This window comes from Hesperophylax consimilis, chromosome 3, assembly GCF_061612785.1.
Source record: "Hesperophylax consimilis isolate HC1 chromosome 3, BYU_Hcon_1.0, whole genome shotgun sequence".
Classification (NCBI taxonomy): Eukaryota; Metazoa; Arthropoda; class Insecta; order Trichoptera; family Limnephilidae; genus Hesperophylax; species Hesperophylax consimilis.
Genome location: NC_142838.1, coordinates 34,637,802 through 34,659,772, shown reverse-complemented (window position 1 = coordinate 34,659,772; position 21,971 = coordinate 34,637,802). Strand labels below are relative to the sequence as shown.

The following is a 21,971-nucleotide window of genomic DNA, read 5'->3' as shown; positions in this document are numbered from 1 at the left end:
ACCAGAAATGTAAATAGAATTAGATTGCCACATATGAAGAAATCAAAATCACAGAACTGCCTAATGTACAAAGGACTAAAGATGTACGATGAAATTCCTGAAAGTCTGAGGAATGAATTAAAAAACGTATTTAAAAAGAAATATTATGCTTATTGTAAAAATATTGAAAGTTACAAAATTGAATATTATCTTGTTTATATTAGTTAAATGTTGTATAAGCAACTCAATAAATGATAAAAAAATAAATACATTATCCAAAATATTTGTTATCTTATTAAATGGTTTTCTAAATTGATTTGTCCCTTGAGCATTTTGATTTACGGTGATAATGGATATTGAGTTAATCTGTTCTTCTTAGGAATGAAGACCTTCGGGGTTATACTTTCGGAAAATGAAACTAATTCTAACATTACAAAGAGCTATGTATGTAACTATGAGTGCACGTTACAAACTTCTTTATAATGCCAAATGAACGAAATAATAAAAATTTTACCTTTTTTATTTTTTTTAGTAACCACTTTTTTGATATAAATTTTTTCTAGAAAAATTTAATTAACCATCGGTATTTACCGAGTTTTTCCCGAAAAAATGTATGTTGAGACAAATATTTTGTACAAAGGAATGTAAATTTGAAAACTTTCCCGTCTTCAAACAAAACAGATAAATTACTTGCTATAATAAAAATGTTACATCAAACGGCCCATAAAACAATTTCTACAAAAATTACGATTCTTTTGTTAAAAATAATAATCTGGAGTTGATAATAAAATATGTTTTATGGCTGTTCTCTCGGAAAATAGGTAATTTGGAATTTCACAGGCATTTATATTTTCATGACGTGCTGCAAAAGATTTCTCCTGAAGAAATACGTCGAAATATTGAAAGCAATTAATTGAACAAGTTTACCTCGCGAACTTTTCATTTGTTACGATTACATTGAACGAGCTTTAGAAATTGTATCGGGCGGTTGATAGAACCATTATAAATATTAATTATATTGCAAAAAAAATTGGTGAATTACACTAAAATGAATTGCCACCTTCCCCTGAAATAATATATTTTTTTCTTCAAATTTTCAAATTCACTTTGTGGCACCATTTTATTAATAAAATAATTAAAACACTTTGTTTGTTTTAATTATTTTATTACTATATTTTTTTGATTGATTGTAGCGAATTAAAACGTCGAAGCCCGGTTGTTATACTGGTAAATCGATCTTTAACAATTTGGATTGCGCAACATAGCGGTAGACCAACTGGCAGCATGAGTGTTGTTTGCAGACTAATTCTGACTTCAGTGCACGACGGCAGACCCACAGATAGGTTGTGCGACGGAATGCACGAGGAGCGAACGAACATGGCTAATCTTGCAGAACATGCATTTAGCACAAGCTTCCTCGTTGCCTCGGGTTTTTAGCTGCTACGTCCTGCAGGCGACTTTTTGATGGGCTTCGTCCAGTTTAGTCAAGTATCCTGATGGTAAAGTTTTTCCCCTTTGTATGTACATCAGCAATTATTAGAAAGTGTGCAAAAATTAACTTATCATATTGGTACCTATTCATTTTTCGATTCAAATAAAAAAAATGTGATTGTCTACGTAATATACATACTCGTATGTTGTATAACTTCATTAATTTGAAATTCACTGGACGAATGAAAACTAATTTCGAACTAAGCCCGCTATCCCACGGGTCGGTAAGTTATCGACATAGACCAAGTGCTGCAGAAAATTAAGTTCGTTAAAGTAACAGTCTGTAGCGCAGCATTAGGTTTATGTCGATTGCTTACCAAAATTGTGCATTTTGACAGCAATTTTTAACCAAATCGTTATGCAGTTGTAAAATTTTAAGATCATCATTTTAGGTACATTTTTTTCAGAGCTGAAATTTTCGTATTTTGTAAAAATCAAAAGAAACCGACTCCAAATATATCCGGTTCCTTGGAAAAATAATATCGGGCGATACAGTTGCAGCAAACTCACCGGGACCAAAAAACCCGCAATAGGAATATCGTCCTACATGAAGTTGGGTTCATACGAGTACGTAACATTTTTTTCTTTTCAGTATTTATTTTGGCATTTGACATTTTCATTTTTTTTTTGTTTGGTAATTTATCTATTTGATTTTGTTATTCGATCTTTGTAAATATTTAAAGTTGAAAAACTTAAAAAAAATTCTTCTGGGAAAATTGGTGGGAAAACAGGTTATGAAAATTGAATTTTTGGAGAAAAAGATTAGGAAAAACACCTATTTGATATTATGAGAATTTTTTAGAATTTCCAAGTTGGGAAAAATTATTTTCTAAAAAATTTTTTTTCCACCTTAAGCTTTGAATTTTTTATCAAAAACTTTTCCTTTTAAATATTATCTGAAGTTTGTTATCTAAGGATTTGAAGCTACCTTCGGATTGCTAGTCAAGAGGCCGTGTAGAATCCGGATTGTTCACATAAAACAGAAACCAACATCGAAATCCATTTGCCTAACCAAACAGAATTTACTGCGTAGATTTTCCGAGTTGTTTTTAATGATTTATAGAAACAAAGCCCGACAAATATGTTAATCTCCCCGTGGCACGACATTTCAGAGACTTGAACGCAATTTCAATCACGGAGCATATGTTAGTGCCTCTGCAACCCAACATTAGGAAAAACCGTGAATTACTTCGTTTAAAATTCGTGGTTTTGTGCGTGACTAAAGCACTTTCTGATAAACTTGTTTCATTTTCATGGGCTGATAGGAATCGGGTTAATTCGCGTATTAAACTAAATAACTGATCAACTATCTCCGAAACATTTGTCTCGTTTAGAATATTAGCGGGAATATTATATTTCGAGCTAGTTTGGTTGAAATTAAGGCAACCCGTTTATATATAATTATAGGGTGCATTATAAATAAAAAAAAATAACAAACTAACAGGGGTAAGTAGGGAGGACGGACCACCAAAAAACTCGGCCTTGGCGCATACTCTTCGCCTCATTCACATTCATACATCGTCTCATACAAACTCTTCTATTATTCTGACTCTTGACATGGCCCGACTGAAGTATCTGATTCATTTGATCGTGCCATGTTTTTCTGAGGCGTTCCCGACTTCTGCTACCATTCACATTTGCGTCATATATTCTCTTACACACTTTTCTTCACTCATTTGCTCTAAATGCTCAAACCATCTAAGCATAGATTTCTTAATATTTAAGCTTACATTCAGTCTACTTTCATCCTTTCTCTGCCAGTTCCACCAGGGTAGGTACCAGCACTCCATTGTGGACTGCTAGCTTCTCTTCTTTGGAAATTTTTTGTTAGTGCCAACTGAGTTCAGTCCTCCATAAATGGAGTTACCTGCATTTACCCCTCTTTCAATATCTCTGTCAGCCTTCCCATCTATCGTAAACATACTTCCTAAATACACAAACACATCCACCTGCTCCAAGTATTCCTCACTCACAACTATATCGCACACTCTTTTCGTAATCTCTCTTACAAACACCATGACATTAGACTTATTTACCATCAGCACCGAATCATCAGCATACAAAAGGCAACATACTTTCAGATTACTCAAATTCACGCCCAAACCTACCTCTTTCAATTCTTGCATACATTTATCCATGTACAGATTGAATAACCACGGTGATATTACGTAACCTTTCTTAACACATTCTGTTATATCAAACCACCCCGTAAAACCACCGTTCACCCAAACACATGCAACGCTTCCCTCATACAGAGACGCAATTGCCTGAGTGAGATTCCTTTTCACTCCATACTTGGTCAACACTACCCATAACTTTTTCTTGTCTACTCAGTCGTATGCTTTTTGTAGATCAATAAAGGCACAGAAAAGTTTCTGGTTTTTTTTCAGAAACTTTTCAGTGAACATACGCAATGCGAAGATCTGGTCCATGCACCCCCTTCCACTCATAAAAGCACCTAGCATATCCCATATGTTATCCTTTGTTTCCGTTCTTACCCTTTCAATCAAAATTCTACCATACAGCTTGCCAACTGAGCTAAGCAACCCTATGATTCCCACATTCCATACTTGACCCTTTATCTTTGTATTACGGCATGATCACAGCCCTTCTCCAATCTAAAGGCGTGTAACCTTCCTTTAAACATTGGTTTAAAAGTTTGCACAACCATGTGATAATTATACGGCTATCTCCTTTAAAATATCCAGCAGCAGTATTGTCGAAACCGACAGCTTTACCATTCTTCATACATTTAATCGATCTATTTATCTCACCCATGCCAAAAATAAAAACAAAGTATTTATATACCACTATTTCATAATATACCATGTTAAGTCGTATAATTGAGCTTTGTGATAGTGTGGTCTCTGGTGAGGAGTTTAAATCCGGTAATAAAAAAATAATGCGTTAACGGAAGAGCGGTGAAAACTTACTGAAATAAAATATTGCCAATTTAATAATAATATCTTCAAATTATTCGTAATACGGTTAAAAATGGGATCGCAGGTCTTTAACGAATGAATTGATGACAGTCTTGCAAATACATTTTCAATAAAAGTCGAATGTGTCATCGTGACGTCGGAACACGTGTTCATAAAAAATCTAATACTTTTTCATTTCGTCATGATATAATATCAGGAAAAATGCAGGTGCATGAACAATTATTCCTTTATGCATATGATGAATGAACTAAAAGTTTATTAGGACAGCCTGCAGTCCCGTTTTTAACAGAACTTTTATAAATTAGCACTACTCAGTTTCCTCCTTGTTTTTTTAAAGAAACTCTGCATTTCTGTCGTAAGGGAACTTGTCCAAAATTACTAACAGCAAAATGATGAAAATCAGCACCAATATCTTTAATCGGGTGTAAGCAATGAATGTGTCATCAATGTATGTATTATTGATGCAAATTTTGGGATTCTGACTTCTGACTAGTCTTATATTAGTAAAAATAGGTATGACTAAATAACACGATCCCTGTCATATTATTTGTCTAAACAATATTTCCGTTTATTTATTTTCGTAGAAAACATCTGAATAATAGAATAACATTGAATTGACAGTTGTTATCAGAAACTTTTTTTCACCATAAATATGCCACATATCTTTTGTGAAGAAAAGTTTGTTGTTGATCTGGTCGATTAGTATTTTCGAAAAATTGTAAGAATGTAACGTAGTGTGACAAGACAAAGATGTCACATGTCACAATACTTTAGACCCTGCGAGGTGTGACAGCATAAGGTCTGTCACAAAATTTCCAGATAATAATACAATTTATTCATGTTTTCGGTATACTAAATAAAGTTTTATGGGAGCTTTAGTCGATAGTGAGAATAATAAAAAAAATACATTTGTGAAGCCTTTTCATACAACCTGAATTTGTCCGGACTGCTTGGGATTTGGAAAATTATCATGGTTTTTAGCTCATGACATACACAAGAAGTTCATTATTCTCCTTTATTGGAAAAGCATTTTACGCTTCAGCCTAAGAACACATTTTGATTTAAATCCAAATCAAGTGGGCCAAATTCTTTTGAAGTTGAAGATAAAATATTTGCAGATTTCCGATTTCGAATTCAGATTAAATTTCAGATTAATATTAATTTATGAATTCCCTTTTAAAAACGTGACATTTATGGGAATTTTAAATCGAAGACGGCCTTCGAGGATGTCAAACTAGTATTTCATTAAACGCGTTCCTCGCCTGATGGACAGAAGGGTTCTTGGGCAGTTGGGAGGGAAGCGGGTTCCGGGGGGTGGATAAATCTTATCCGAAACAGAAATGTCTACAAATAAGCTGCCATTTAAATAGAACATTCTCAAACAATCGTAAAAAACGCCAATAAAAGAAACAAATACGAATTCAGTATGGGATCGTTCAGAATTTAGGCGCATTTACAGAGTTACGGATAAAATTCATTGTTTGGTTTTTATTCCGTAACAATTAATTGTTTCAATATTTTAAAACAACCCAAAAAACTTGGTTGATGAACATTTAAATAATTTTTTTTTTTTTTTAATTTTTCGACGTTATTATTGCTGCGTTCAAAAAAAAAATAAACAGATTAATATCTCTAATGACGGCCTACGTGGTCGAGGGGTGAGGCTCTAGCAAGCTTGATGTCGCGTGTTAAAATTTTTTTTTTTTCTTGATTCACAAATTACTCATTTAAAATAATATATGGTATCTATATTTTGGCACGTTCTAGAGTATAAAAATACTCTCAGTATTGCCCTGGTGTGAGACCACCATTCAGAATTGAAACGTTGCTTGAAATGACTTTGGCCGCGTTTGGTGACCAGATCTGAACAGCCCGGTACTTCCCACCTCCGCTTCTTCTTCTCATTCCCCTCCCTACTACCTTCAGACTCACAACGTGCATCAGTTGGGAATGCCATAATTTCGTTTGGAGCAGTCGGGACACTTGTGGTTTAACATAAAAAGCTTCGTCTACGCTCTCAATCTTGTTTGTACAAACATTGATTTTCACAAGCATGTAAGACGGCAAAACCACTTGCGTTTTTTTTCTGTATGTAACACGAATTTTATGTCGAAACTTTACTGGTTCATGCAAAAATGTAAAATGTAATTATTTACATAAAATATGAATAACTGTTTGTTTCCCCAATAAACTTTTTTATTTTTGCGCAAACTAAATATGCTCGAATTTGCACAAGTACGATAGGCGGAAAAAACTGTATAATGCGTAAATGGCTTTCAAACAGTTCAAATGGTTGCTGCAGGTAATCTTGCGCGTATGGACGGGGGCTGGTAGGCACAAGTTTAACTACACAAGCTTACTTCCACATGCATAACTGCAGAAGATTAACTGCAAAAGCTTACGTGCACAAGTTTAACTGCAGAAGCTTAGCTGTATAAGCTTAAGAGCAAGATAGGCCCATAGTAAGCACACTGTTCTATGTTTGCGCAAACATTTGCACAATCTGTTGTCACAAGTCGCTATCGTGTGAACGGACCAAATACCGACATATTACCGACCCTTTATGCATCGCACAAAGGAATAAGGAAAGGGAATAATCCAACGTAGCCTAATGTTTTAAAGCACCTGACCGGCAATCAGAAGGTGCAGGTTCAATTCCCGTCGGCGGGATTTATTCTTACTCGAGAGATATTTTCAATTTGTACGGATATTTCAGGCGAGTAATTATTACTTATAATAGAAAAAAAATTTACTCGTGAGATAAATTTAGAAAAAATACTAACAAGCAAGTGTGTAGGTACCTCCTCCTGTCATAATATGATGAAACATTTCATTAGAATATAATATTATTATGTAGATATTTTAAAATATTGGTGTTTCTAAAATATTTTTGATACGATCCCACAAAATAAATTATCAGTCCAATCAATCCAGAATCAAATATTTACCGCAAAATACACATTTTCCAGGATAAATAAAATACCTGTTTAATTGCATTTGTGCTTAATTAGATTCGTTGATTATCAACTCATTTTACGTTCGTGTAGGCATTTAATAATTGAAAGGGTAATATTGTGAAAATATTGACCAACTTTGCAAAGATTGCAAAATGCACTTAACCATTTTGATTATTTACCAAAAATAGGCTTATATAGTACAAACTACTTTTAAATCACAATCTCTTTTATTTAATAATCTAAGCAATTCGAAAGGAGTTCAGATTTTTTTCTCTGGAATTTCGCAACGTTGTTACATTTAAAAAAAAATCAATCTGTCAAAATAAAGTATTTACCTGCGATACTATGTTTATTAGTAGATGTATTTAAAAAATAAACATTTATTTAGTCTGACTGAGGGTTGAATCTTCCTCCCTAGAGAGTGGAGTCAACTACACTAACAACTGAGCCAAATCCTGATTGGGTTGGATCGACATTTATTTCGTATATTAACTGCTGTAATGTCATCCAATTTCATGAAAATGCGTATATGACCGCGTGTGCATAGGCGAATACCACCAAAAGTTGACAGAGTGCATTGTCATTAACAATGAGTCAATCTGCCGAGTTTCAGGTCGATAGGATATCGGCGAGTGGGTAAATTTACAATTACACCACCAAGATTTTCTGACGTCAAACGATGTATAAATACTCTCATAATCGTCGTTAAATATATTTAAAAAGTTAACATGATTAATCCTTGAATTTGGCTGAATTGGGTATAACCCTTCTGCCTTTGTACCTACATAGCCATAATATTATTATCGTTAAACAATTTGTAATAATACTGTGCGCCATTCTCGGATTAGCCCACGCATCGTACGCCTCGGATAGGAAATATGAATGGAACCTGATTTGTACGGGAGTCTGCAATTATCATGGTATTATTATGAACAGGTCTTATTGGAAAATTAATTGACATGTTAAAAATACTGATTTTTTTTTAAAGAAATACAAACATTCCAGGGTTACGAATAATTTAAAAATATTAAAAAGTCTCCTACTACCGCCACAGTAAGCAGTGAAAGTTGCTTGTGTCGTGATGATTGACTTAGTCAGCAGAGAAATTAAACGCACGATGACTGGTTGGAGATTAGACGCTATAACCCGTAATGTGATCTAATAGGACCTAGAAGTTCCAGTATTCAAATTTATACATTTTGGAAATTTTAACGGAAAAACTGAGGTCGATCCTAAATTATATTTCCTGTTCAAATTTTGTAAAGAATGTCTAAATGACACCTGATGAATGTTGGTGAAATATATATTTTAAAAACGTTTGAACCAGATCTGTTTCACATTTAAAACAGTACTTGAACTACGAAAACCGCCTTAAAAATGTCTAATTAAAAAAAAAAAAACAATATTAGCCCTTCTTAGCGAAATTGATCTCATACGAATAGTCGAATAGAAACACTTGTTCGAATTTGAATTTGAATTATAAACATGTTTTTTTTTCGTTTTAGAAGATCAATCTAACAGGACAAATTATTTTAATTATTGAGGGCAATATTAGCGATTCCTAAACAAAAATTTGAATATAAAATGACTTGAACCCAGGACCCTTACCTTGGCGCACATTTTTGTTGGCTGCTATCTTTATGTATGGTCGATCGTAAGCTCTGTTGGTCGAAAATGTAGACAATGTTGGTAATTCTTATTCGAAGTATGATACAGTTAAATATGACTGAAGGAGATAGGGTCCCATTAGCTCAATTGGCAGAGCAGTGTCCCGGAAAGGCAAGGCAAGTGCCCTGGGTCCAAGTCTTAGATGTGATCTTTTTTCTGTGTTTCATATTTTCGTTTAGGAATCGCTCATATTGTCTTCAATAAACAAATATTACAATTTGAGGTTTCACTCATTAAGTTTTTCCCAAAAAAACAAACAAATGATTTTAGTTTGAGTAACTACGTAGTGTTGATTTATTATTGTCATGTTGAAAGAAATGCACTTGAAAATAAATTTGGTAATAAGCATTTTTATACGTTATTAATAATCACATTTATCTTACCTTAAATGATTCCTCGGTACGTTGTGAATATCTTTGTACACCATATGAAGTCTCACAGTTTCAGAGTGGCAGTCGCTCTTGATTGTCCAAGCCTAAGGGGAAAAAGGAAAACAATCTTAATTACATATTCATACATGATTGACCAAACACTCGTAGTTGAGAATATCTCTGTAAAGTCTAATTTTACTGGCGTTACGAGAAACTCCCGGAAACCCAGGCAAATCTGTTAACCGATCCCATCACTACCCCAATACACAAAGGGAACTCAAGAAAAATGTGATTTTTTTTCCTTTTTATATATGTAATGCTGTTCCATCCTGTTTCCTTTGGCGTTCCCATTATTTTGAGAAACGATGCGATACTGAAGTAAGTACGGAAAAGGAAGAGAAGACGAGAAGAGGTTAGGAAATACATGGCTTTTCGATGTAAAAAATAGCTAAAACAATTTCTTTTTTTTTACCAACTATGAACACCGTTAAAAATGTGTGAAAGATATAAAGTTTAATTTTCTGATTATGGTTGTCATACTGAAAAAATGTAATTTTAATATTTTCATTCACTCGTTTTCAAAAACGTTCTAAAACCTCACATTCTGAAAAGGTTCCAACTGATGACAACGGCATTATGAAATTTAAAGCACCAATGTCTGATAAGATGGCTGTCACCAACGTCACCCGGCGTGACACCAACGTTACCTAATTTACGAATTCAAACAAGAATGTCATTTTGGCGGCAAATCGAAAATAGCACTTAATAAAAAAAAAAAATAATAATACGTATCACAATTTTATTAAATATACCATTCGGCAGTAACGTTTTTTTCTGAATTTTGATCAGTTACCGGGGTGATACTAAGAGAATTCAATGTGCATAATATTATTGTACAAAAATAAAAACTGTAAAAGTCTCTACAACTTTTTCTAAACGATTTTCACTCGAAACCGTTTTCTGAATATCGGTGCCTGAAGTAGCTCAATATCTTTCCACCTCAGCCGATCTATAAATAGGTCGCTCAAGCGCCATCAAAGGTTCATTCTTGAAATACCTGATTTTGATGGGCACTATGAAATGCGACCCCCGGAATTTCCCTTTATATTTTATGATCAAAATAATAATAATTTCTCACGTCACAGACTCAGTTCCGCGTGGGACCCAAGTCTGGCCACTATCGCAGTCTGAATCCGGACGGGAAGCACGGATCATCCTCTTGAAAGATTTGTAATCGTTCTACAATGGAAGCGTCGCCATTTTGTCCCATCCCTCGTTCAGTAGGTTGGTTGGTTGTACCATTCCTATTCCATTGAGAACGGTTGAAGCGGTAAATTGCACAAAAAGGGCGGGAAAGTTTTCCTTTAGCAAATGGCCACGTTAAGGAAATGTCTATTGTTTTTATTTATCTGTCTTAAGAGCTGAAAGTATTTTTGTTTTAAATTTTTTACGTTTTACGTAATTTGAAAAGATGTAAAAATCACGTTGAAGCGTAAAAAGAAGAACATTATTACCTTCGCCCGTTACTTCAAAATATATTTTTTGCTACCTTTACCTACTTTTTTAACCTCAGTTCTATATGAGTTTGGGAAAGATAATTGAGTTATAATCGTTGTTCAGGACTGGGAGACAAGAGGCTTGGTATTGGATACGGAGGCCCTATGTAAAACATTAAACAAAGTAATAATATTAAAGTTTTACCACATTTATTAGGAAAATCGTTTTTACATATTTCCCATTTCCGAATAAAACATCAGTCGTTCAGAATATATCTGAACCCGTGTTCCACGCAGGTGGCCTTATACGAAAAAATATAAAGGTCGAGATGTGTCAATATTATTATTTTTGGGAACACGTGTTTCGACTTCCTCATCAGATATAGTTACTGATAGTTTTAAATTAAATTTGTCAAATCATGCGTTATAGACCTCCAGACCCCCTTTTAACGGGAAAACGAATAATTAGACTAAATTAACAATATTTAATATCAGTAAGTTTTGTCCGTGTGTTAGTACCTATAATGCGCTGAATACTGTACATGCTTACTCTGGCCTTCCATCAAAATCTGACGCAGGATATACCTATTCTATTTCCCTTCCCAATATCGAATCACCTGATATTTTCAATTACGGGCTTAACCTTTGATTCATTCATAGCAAATTAAATTCCAAACTGCCAATTTCAAACATTCACAATTCATACACGGTGCAAGCATCACCCATTTGGAACAAGCCGCCCAGTGACATAAGGGGTGCACCTAAAAATACCATCCTAGTTGATGATTACTACAAAAGTACTTTTGTTCCAACCTGCTTCCTTCTTCCCTTACACCCAAATTAGTTCTAATCCATCCCGTTATTTCTCCCAGCACGATTAAACTCACTAACTATCACTCAATTTCCAAACAGGTAAGGCTGTCAGGAAGGAATGCCATATAACTCTGTCATGGCACAAATTTTATGTCAACATACGAAAAAAACATTTTACGTATCAATTAAACTAATCGGGTTGGGTTGAAGAAATAACCTCCCAACTAAAAAATAACTATTTCAGAACTTCGAAAATATCTGTTCTTGTCCCCCAGTTCCATAGATTCCAAACCTTCTAATCAATGTGAATAAAGTTCTCTGAAATGCTATTCGTGCCTCAAGATTATAATAAATTACTTCAAGAACTTTTTTCAATAATACGAATGTTGGGGAAACATAAGAAAGTATTACAATAATGATTATTTCGCTTTTCCGTACCGAATACATAATTAAATCATCATAAAAATAACTATTCCATTTTTCATAAAATTTCGTTATTTAAAATTGTTACATTAACTTAAAAGTTAGGTGCATAAATTCATTTATTTTCCGCTTAAAATATTAAGTGATACAATATGCGAAAAAGGGAAAGCAAATTGTTCGCAAAAGTTAAATAATTCCGTAAGAAATTTCAACAAAATCTGAAAAAACGAACAGATTTTCATTTAAAATTCAACGTTCGCCGCACATTTTCCGGAAAAATCTGTTTTCATATTTAAATGAAATTCCTTTTATTATGAATTAAATTTTTTAACCTTATTTCGATTCGGGTTTTTGTATCCATTGAATTGCCCTTATAAGGTGAATTATATATTATCTATGTTAAAAGATGCGTCTATGAAAAAAATTGAGTTACCGGCCTACCCAAACCAACTATAAACTATATAATATATTTTATAATTTTCTCATTCATTTTAGCTCCCACTATACCCAAAATAGAGTGCGTTAATCCCAGAGGTTCCGTAAAGATACTCGCATTGCATTAGAATAACTTTTGATGTGACCATTTGTTTATTCTCACTCACACCATCTACCTAGAACTGGGGTTCCCAAACTTTGTAGAACAGTAACAATTAAAAAAATAATCAACTTTCGTGACCCATCCAACAGGTGAACAAAATATAGAAAAAAATAAATCATTCTGATTGATTTTGAAATAACTACACGTTTTCCACAAATTAAAAAAAAACAGCAAAAGAAAACTATTTTCGGCAAAAATTGGAAGCAACGGAGAACGATGCAAAAAAAGTCTGGCATGTTGTAAATGAAATTATAGACAAGAAAAAACATAAAAAAATGAAATACATAGCATCACAAATAACAATATCAAAATACGATGCAAAGAAAATCCTTTAGATACCGCTAACATATTCAACAACTTCTTTGCAAATGTAGGCAAAAACCTTGCAAATCAAATTCAAAAAGTACCGTCCAATGACGTACAGAACCTTAACATTAAAATCTCAAACAAAATTGACATGTTTCACCCTACTTCAGCACAGGAAATCGAGCAAATAATTTCAAGCATGAAGGGAAGATCAGCACCAGGTTTCGATGGAATTACTGTCGAAACACTAAAAATTATCAAAAAACATATATCAAAACCCTTAACACATTTAATCAACATAAGTCTCCAAAGCGGAATATTCCCAATTGTATATAAACAAACCATCATCACTCCAATTCATAAATCTGGCAACCCTGAAGAAGTGTCAAATTATCGTCCAATATCGCTGATCTCAAACATTGCGAAAATCTTCGAGAAAATTATCAAAAAAAGGTTGACTGAATTTATTGACAAAAATGACGTAATTCACGGCAACCAATATGGATTTATGAAAAATAGAAGTACCCAAGATGCAATTGCCAAATTATCGAACATAATCCAGGACACATTAGACAAATCTTTGAAATGTCTCGGAATCTTCATAGATCTTAAAAAAGCTTTCGATAGTATTTCTCATGATAAACTTATTGAAAAATTGAATTGTGTTGGGATAAACGATAAAGCTTTAAAATGGATAAAAAGCTATTTATTTGAACGATGCCAAGTAGTCAAGATAAACAACTCACTTAGTCTACCACTAACAAGTAATTTCGGGATACCGCAAGGCACAGTCCTAGGCCCCCTACTATTTATAATTTATGTCAACGATATTTTCAAACTACCACTTAACGCAAACATAATATCCTATGTCGACGACACAGCTATCATAGTGAATGGGATCGACTGGAATATAGTTAACGAACAAGCAAATAATTGCATGAACACATTGAAACAATGGTTTGATACAAATCTTCTCTCATTAAACACTAACAAGACATACTATATACATTTCTCAATTAACAAACTACAAACACTCCCTAACACTCAAATAATTATTCACAATAACAAATGTAATAAAAACATCTGTATCCAAGGCTGTTCAATATTGAACTCAGTATCAGAAATTAAATATCTCGGAGTGATAATAGAACAACATATGAAGTGGAAAAGACATATATGTGAATTGGTCAAGCGTATCAGAAAGTGTGTATACATATTCATAAGATTAAGAAATATTTTAAAAAGAAATAACCTAAAAAGAGTATATTACGCACTAATCCAGTCGTTAATTCAATACGGAATTATTGGATGGGGGGGGTCATACAATAAGATTCTGACACCGATCAAAGTGGTCCAGAAGCTAATCCTGAAAGTAATCCTCAAGAAACCCTCCACGTATCCAACAGAAACGCTATTTACAGATTTCGGGGTGCCCCGAGTAGAAGATATATTCAAGAAAAATGCAATTATCCAAATTTATAAAGATAATATAATCAAAAAATTTGAAACCCAGTTATCTAAAAGATATCAATACAATATCAAAATTCCAAAATGTAAAACCAAACAAATGCAAAATAACTATAAATATTTAGGAATAAAGTATTTCAACAACCTTCCGATTGAAATAAAGAAATTAAAGGATATTAACATACTTAAACTAAAACTAAAGTTACTCTTTCAGAAATAATCAATTAAATAATTGCCTGTTTTTCCCTTCATTGATATTTATTATCAGTCTATACTCATCCACTGTATTTAAATTTTGTCTCTTTATATATTGTTCCTATCATTTATATACTTACTTATAGCATAATGATATTTTATTTTTCTTATAATTAGTGTAACTCTCTCACCAAGCACAAGAACCAGTTTCTTCATTGGTGAGATTGCGAACATAAATATATTTTGTAATGTAAATATATACTTTATGTACTCACATTATATCCTGTACCCACTTTATATATATATTAAATAATAATAAATAAAAAAAGCTATTTTTTTATTTTCATCGAGAGCAATCACTTGCGTACATGAAATAGAACAATTTTTTTTACTTATTTCCAGTACCTCACAGATATTAATGAGAACAGTTTCACGGTGGGTTCTTAAATGAAGGTTAGGTTTATTCCTAGCTTATGCTAACGAACTGCCCGTTCCCACAGTAGTACCTACGTCTAACGTAACGTTTTTATGGTGGCCAAGAACTTCCCTTCACACGGGCATATGCAATCATGTAACGTCACGCAACTTTTGTCAACAACAAATGTATGCGTATCCGTTTTTGAAAGCATATGGAAAGTATAGATCGAGTTTACACCTTTTTTTTGACGTACCGTTTTTTCGCGATTGGTCTTTTCGTTGTGTGCGGGCTGAATAACTTTTGCGATCTTTTCGTTGTGTGCGGGGTGAATAACTACAGTGATCTTTTCGTTGTGTGCGGGGTGAATAACTACTGCGATCTTTTCGTTGTGTGCGGGATGAATAACTACTGCGATCTTTTCGTTGTGTGCGGGGTGAATAACTACTGTGATCTTTTCGTTGTGTGTGGGGTGAATAACTACTGCAATCTTTTTGTTGTGTGCGGGGTGAATAACAACTGCGATCTTTTCGTTGTGTGCGGGGTGTATAACTTTTGCGATCTTTTCGTTGTGTGCGGGGTGAATAACTACTGCGATATTTTCGTTGTGTGCGGGGTGTATAACTTTTGCGATCTTTTCGTTGTGTGCAGGGTGAATAACTACTGCGTTCATTTCGTTGTATGCGGGGTGAATAACTACTGCAATCTTTTCGTTGTGTGCGGGGTGAATAATTACTGCGATCTTTTCGTTGTGTGCGGGGTGAATAACTACTGCGATTTTTTTGTTGTGTGTGGGGTGAATAACTACTGCGATATTTTGGCTGAGATGATATAATATTTGTTCTTCACGAATTACAAATCGTGTTTGACGAAAGTGATACGTTAAAAATGTACTGTCGTGGGAACGTAGTTTGATGAAAAATGTGTTCACCTCTCACGTGATAAAATAACGTTAACGTGATAAAATAACGTTTTTAGAAAAGTTCCGGGGTTCTTGCAACAAAATTGCATAAATCTGATAGCAGATCGGAAATCTCTGCTCTCGATATAAAATCATTTCGGAAGGCGAAAGATGTTTTACTATACATCGACCTTCTCTTATAATATTTAGCTCCAATCTGGTTAAACGAGGCCATTAATCATAACTGAGGGCTAGAACAAAGCCTTATTACATCGCTCCTCGAGATTGTTAGGAAAGAATTAAAAGAAATATGGGCGTGCCTCTACCGGAGCCGAGAGGGACTTACATTATTCCCTGCCCACCGCTCACTGCTCACTTCTCGGGGCATGTCGAGCAAACGACCCTTTGAGGGGAATCTGACTTGGAGAGGGCTGGTAAATTTAATTTAATAATTGCACAGATTAATAAAACTCTTTCAATTTAAGCTAATTGTTCTGATCAACGTTGCCTGGAATGTAGGTATTATACAGAAAAAAAGGACGTTATGTGTTTTTATAATTTAAATTATAATACTACTAAGTACTGGAACAACTTTTAAAGTGCTTGGGATTCATCTGGTATAGATTGATCTGTAAGAATCCCATCTGAGTTTCTCCCACGGAAACAGTAAAATACTGGAAGGGACAGCCGCTGTGGAAAATTCCCCATGGCCATTATTCATAAAATCTCTAGAAGCAGTGGCGGCTCGTGAGTTTTGGGCGTACTAGAGTGTTAATATTACAAAAATTGCATTTGTTAATGTTGTTGTAGCTAAAAAATTTTTTTTTTTTCGATAATTCGGTTTTTTGTATGAAGACTTTCAGGAAATTCGTGCGGCCGAACTGACATTTCCAGAATATCTTCAAGTAAAAATCGAATTTTCGAGAAAAATCCAAAGGTCGTTATGGACTACATAAAATCAATAAAGTCAAATTTTTCAAACTTCTAATCACATTAAAAAATCCCAAGCCGCCATTGTCTAGAAGTATGATCTATACCAATCTGAAAGAAAACCACCGTCATTAATTCGCATAAAATCATTCGACCCCAAGATCCACACAGGCCAATTAAATTCATTATCTGTTTAAGGAAGGAATTTTGAAGCCGTATTGTGGGTCGACTGTTGACTCAGTGGGCAACTTTTGAATCTGTGTGCGACTTTTCATCGCGGGTATCTGCATTTATCTCCCTTCTACCCAGAAATTACTCGCTTCTTTGTAGTGATGTTTTTTCAAGTGACATGGATACAATGACACTAAGGACGGGTTGTTTCAGAGAATTTGAACAATTCATCAAATTTCAACGTTCATTTTCGGGTTCTGTGAAAGTCCTATTCAAGTTCTGTTATTATATCATTGTAGGCTAGTTGCTTGACAAAACTGAAATAAAAACAAAACTTGAAAAAATCTTTCACAGAACTTGATAATGAACGTTGAAATTTGATGAATTGTTCAAATTCTCCGAAACAACCCGTCCTTAGAAAATAGGTGTCCAAATAGTTAGTTCCAAGTTATATTCAAATATATTGATGTTGAATTGTAAAGTTATTTTTATAAATATTTTAATAAATGTAAAATTTTAAGAGAGTTGTGATAGTTTTTTCGTTGATCGTTGTAATCTAAATATCCTAATAATATTATAAATTCGAAAGTTCGTTTGTTTGTCCGTCTTTTACGTCGCAACGGAGAGACCGATCGACGTTTGTTTGTCCTTCTCTCACGTCGCAACAGACAGACCGATCGATGTGATTTTTTGCATAGAAATACCTTAAGGACTGCAAAGCGTCTTAGATTACTTTTATAAAGGAATAAAACATATTTCCGCGGAAAAATTCTTTGTACAGTTATTTCTTTCTAACACCACACGTAGAAAACTTACTGATATAAAATACTGTTAATTTATTTAAATTCTTTTCAAATTATTTGTTATCCTGTTCAAAATGGGACGGCAGGCCTTCAAATTGAGTTCCTAACAATGTATCAGTTAAAAGCAAATGTTTTAAGAGGACGGTGGATGCTGATATTTATATTGATATACTGATATTGTCACATTTCGCCATGATGCTTATTAGGAAAAGAACACTCGACATATTCTGAATATTTTATCACGAAAACTCGCCCGCGACTTTGAGCAAAATGTTTTTTTTGACTCTCCAAATACATACAAGTTAAGTACGGGTTGAACATGTTTAATTAATTTCAGAAGAAAAAAAAATGGAACTGTTTTCGGGCACAGTCCTTAAAATATAACTTTCATTGAAAATTGCTATCGCTTTAAAAAAGTTCTGATTTAAGTTAATTGAAAAAAGGGAAAAAGTAGAATATTATTAATTAAAAGTGAGCCGCTTTGTGAATGTTTATTTAGTTTCGGTTTCCCACGTACGTGCATGTGTTTTGACCTACCCAGAAATAAATCCCCGTGGAGCGAGTTAAGAGTGTGTCAAGCCGAGGTTAGTTTGATGAGGGATGTGGGGTCGGGCGGAAGGAGTTCGCGCCGCTGCCGCAAAATGGTCAAACATATTTTGGAATTCATGCAGTGTGATGGAAAATATTAAAATTCTACACCCTAAAATAATTTTGTGGTAAAAAATTAATCTTATACTACTTCTTTTTATGTAATACATAAAAAAACTATGTAGTTTTACAATATAGCAGATTCGGTAATGTTATTTAAAATTACACACAATGTAATCGATAGTCCAGATCTTCTTCAACGCCTATTATTCCATGTTCCCAATCGCAACAGCAAACAGTCGCTTACTTTTAATCTCCCTCATTGTAAGACCAATTCCAAACAGAACTCATTTATCTACAGATCCACACATTCATTTAACTTAAATTATTACCATATTGACATTTTTAACTCGACTTTACGCGACATAAAACAAAAACTCAATAATCAACAAAACTCAAACTAGAAGTTCAATTCCTATATATTCCCGTCCTTTGCCTCTTAATCCTTATCCTATATTTCCTCCACCCCCCCACACTCCTTTATTTTAATATTTTCTAACTAAATAAGAAATTAATTTAAGAGAACATCTCTATGAAATTGTACACCTTACCATTAACTATTCATCAGTGGAAAGTTCATAATTGGCATAATTAATTATATTATTATTGTATCATCGTATAGTTAAAGATTTGCTGTCAACTTTTCCTAAAATATATAAATAAATAAATATAGTAATAGGTATTGCTGTTGTACTGAACAGTGAACACCCATGCCAGTGACAAACTGTAAATAGCCGGTTCCTCTTGAGAGTATATTTTCAAAATTAAACTCAGGCCTCACGAGAGTCATCTGATAACTGACTGATTGAGTAAGTTACTTCTCTATGTAAAAGGTAATTATTCATATCTCCAAACAGAAATGTACGAGAGTCTAGTGGAACAGATACATTTTTTTAAATGCATTATGACTGCGAAAATTAACTACCGGTTTTGACGTCAGAATGTTTAAAGAGGGTGACAGATTATGCTATAAGCCCAGTGCATTTTATATAACTCATATTGCTCGCCATACAATCCCATACAGACTTGTTACATCATAATCATAGGAGTATATTATAAAGTAGATTACTTGTTCCGGAATTCCACAAAAAACTTTCGAACTGTGAGCTCTAGTAACGTCATATGATTTACACAATTATAAAGGAGGTGTCCGGCAATAATTTTAAGCACGAACCTTACTTTTACCATGATCTATGTATCAAATTATATTTAATTTGTTCCAATGATAAAAAACTAAGAAGGTAGTGAAAACTTCAATGAAACCACTCGGCAGTCACTAGACCTTGTCCTAAATCACCATAGTAATAAGAAAAAACTGAGAAAACTAAAGATATAAAATATTGCTAAATATTAAAAAAATCTGGTAATATTATTTATATTCCTGTTAAAAACGGTATTGCGGGAATTTTTCGAATGAATTGACATATTTTCTAACAAACTATCGGTAAATCATGAATGTGCTGCGAGAATGTCCGAACACGTGTTCAAAAAAATTCTAATAATTTCGCGTTTCATCATTATATTTATTAGGATAAGTGCAGCTGAACGAACACGCGTTCCGATGCATTCCGAATATGATTTTTACGTGAATACCGCACAAGAGCCCCGACTGTTTCCAACCATTTGGAGTACGTGAGACTATGGCATTCCCAATTGGGGTATCTTGTGAGGAGAGAAATTAGGTGGGGAAAAGGAAAGTGGGGGTATACCTGGCTATTCATATCTGGTCACCAAAGACGGCTAAAGCCATTTCAAGCAACGTTTCAATTCAGAATAGTTATGTAAGTATCTTCCACTCTGGAACATGCCGCAAGTAAACTACATATTATTCTTAATGAATAATTTGTCAAATTAATCAAATAAAATTTACTTGTACGTAATAATAATTATTAGAAAATATCATGCTATCGCGTTTTTTAACATGATTTTAATAAATCAGCAATACTCTTTATTCTTAGTGTATGCTTGGAACACCTCTACAACAGCTGGGCAATTATTGGTAATCATCCTTAATATTTGATTGAAAGCCGCTCTTAACGCTACATATATTTTCCAACATTTCTTTCCCCAGAACAATCCGTTGTAAAAAACAATCGTAGCAATTTGTCTGGGAAGCCTCTCTCTGAGCTATTCAACAATTTATTTCAAACAATATTCGAGGTGGATTCGCGAGATTTCTCAGATCAGCAATACTTTTCTTTCGCCATTTTCTGTTGGGGTAAATTTCCTGATTGGGGTTATTTACTGCGCAAACAATTTCGCCTTCCATTGTTTGCTTCTCTCGCGTTTCGTGCACGTAATCTCCCAAATAAAATCTTAGCACGAGAATTGCGCACGAATTAAACTTTTTGAAATCACAACCGTTCCCGTCTTGTTTCATTCGTTTGTTTATCTCTGAATAAATAAACAGTGTTTTTGAATATCTATTACTTCCAACTGTTATAGATGTTTTTGTAAAGTGACACAATTCAAGTATTGAGATAAATTCGAGTGCGTATAGAGGAAAATCATTCAAAGGTTCTTGAAGTGTGGTGGAGTACTGGATGAATAAAAATTTATCATTTTCTTTTAACGCTTAGCGTTTGTATGCAAATTTATATTAAAAAATATATTGGACAAATCAAATATAATAAATTCGGTTGTGTGTCTGGACTGTGTAACGATTGTTCAATTAACTCTTAGAATTGCAACTGTTTGTTTGAAGTATTCAAACAAGCAAAAAATTTGCTACCTATAATATAATATTTTTAACAAAAAATTATTTTTATTGTTATTATCAAAATTGGAACTGATTCGTCGAGATTTCAGATTATCCCGTATTTTTCAGTGGTCTTCGCTAGTAAACCATAAATTACAAATATACTACTTTTAGATGTCATATTTCTTACAGTTAACTCACAAACAATCAGTAAAAAAACCATATGTCATGTGTTGTAGTAAGCATTTACTTTGTGGCCCGTCATAATTTACAATAAAAGATATAAATGTGTTTTAGACCACTTTAAAAATTAAAGTGGTCTAAAATAAATTTATATCTTTTATTGTAAAACCATATGTTTTTAGTGGACATTAAAAATTGTAAAATGTAAATGTCTTTTTAGGTGACGAAATTTTTGTTATTCTATTCCCCAAACTGATTCACTAGATATGCCAGTTGATTTAGTTTTATTAACTTTGAACCACTTGACCACAAACTGACTACAAAATTCTTAAATAACTTGAATGCATAAGTGTCACAAGATTAAAAAGTGAACACATAAATTGAATAAACAAAGCAGATAAAATAGGAAGAGGGTTTCGAAATCATACATATTGCCTGGACACGGCTGATTTTTTTTTCTTTTGGTTTAAGTTCAAATCTATCAGAAACTATTAATAACACAGCTTTTTTAATCAT

General features: G+C 33.6%; 1 protein-coding gene across 1 annotated transcript in view; it reads right to left on the bottom strand.

Moving 5' to 3' along the window:
- LOC149425329 (uncharacterized) overlaps positions 1 to 21,971 on the bottom strand; it is a 242,357-nt gene that overhangs the window by 116,227 nt on the left and 104,159 nt on the right. The window contains exon 4 of the mRNA XM_089650769.1: positions 9,421 to 9,512. Within this exon, the coding sequence (XP_089506895.1) occupies positions 9,421 to 9,512 (92 nt within the window). The remainder of the gene's footprint in view (positions 1 to 9,420; positions 9,513 to 21,971) is intronic.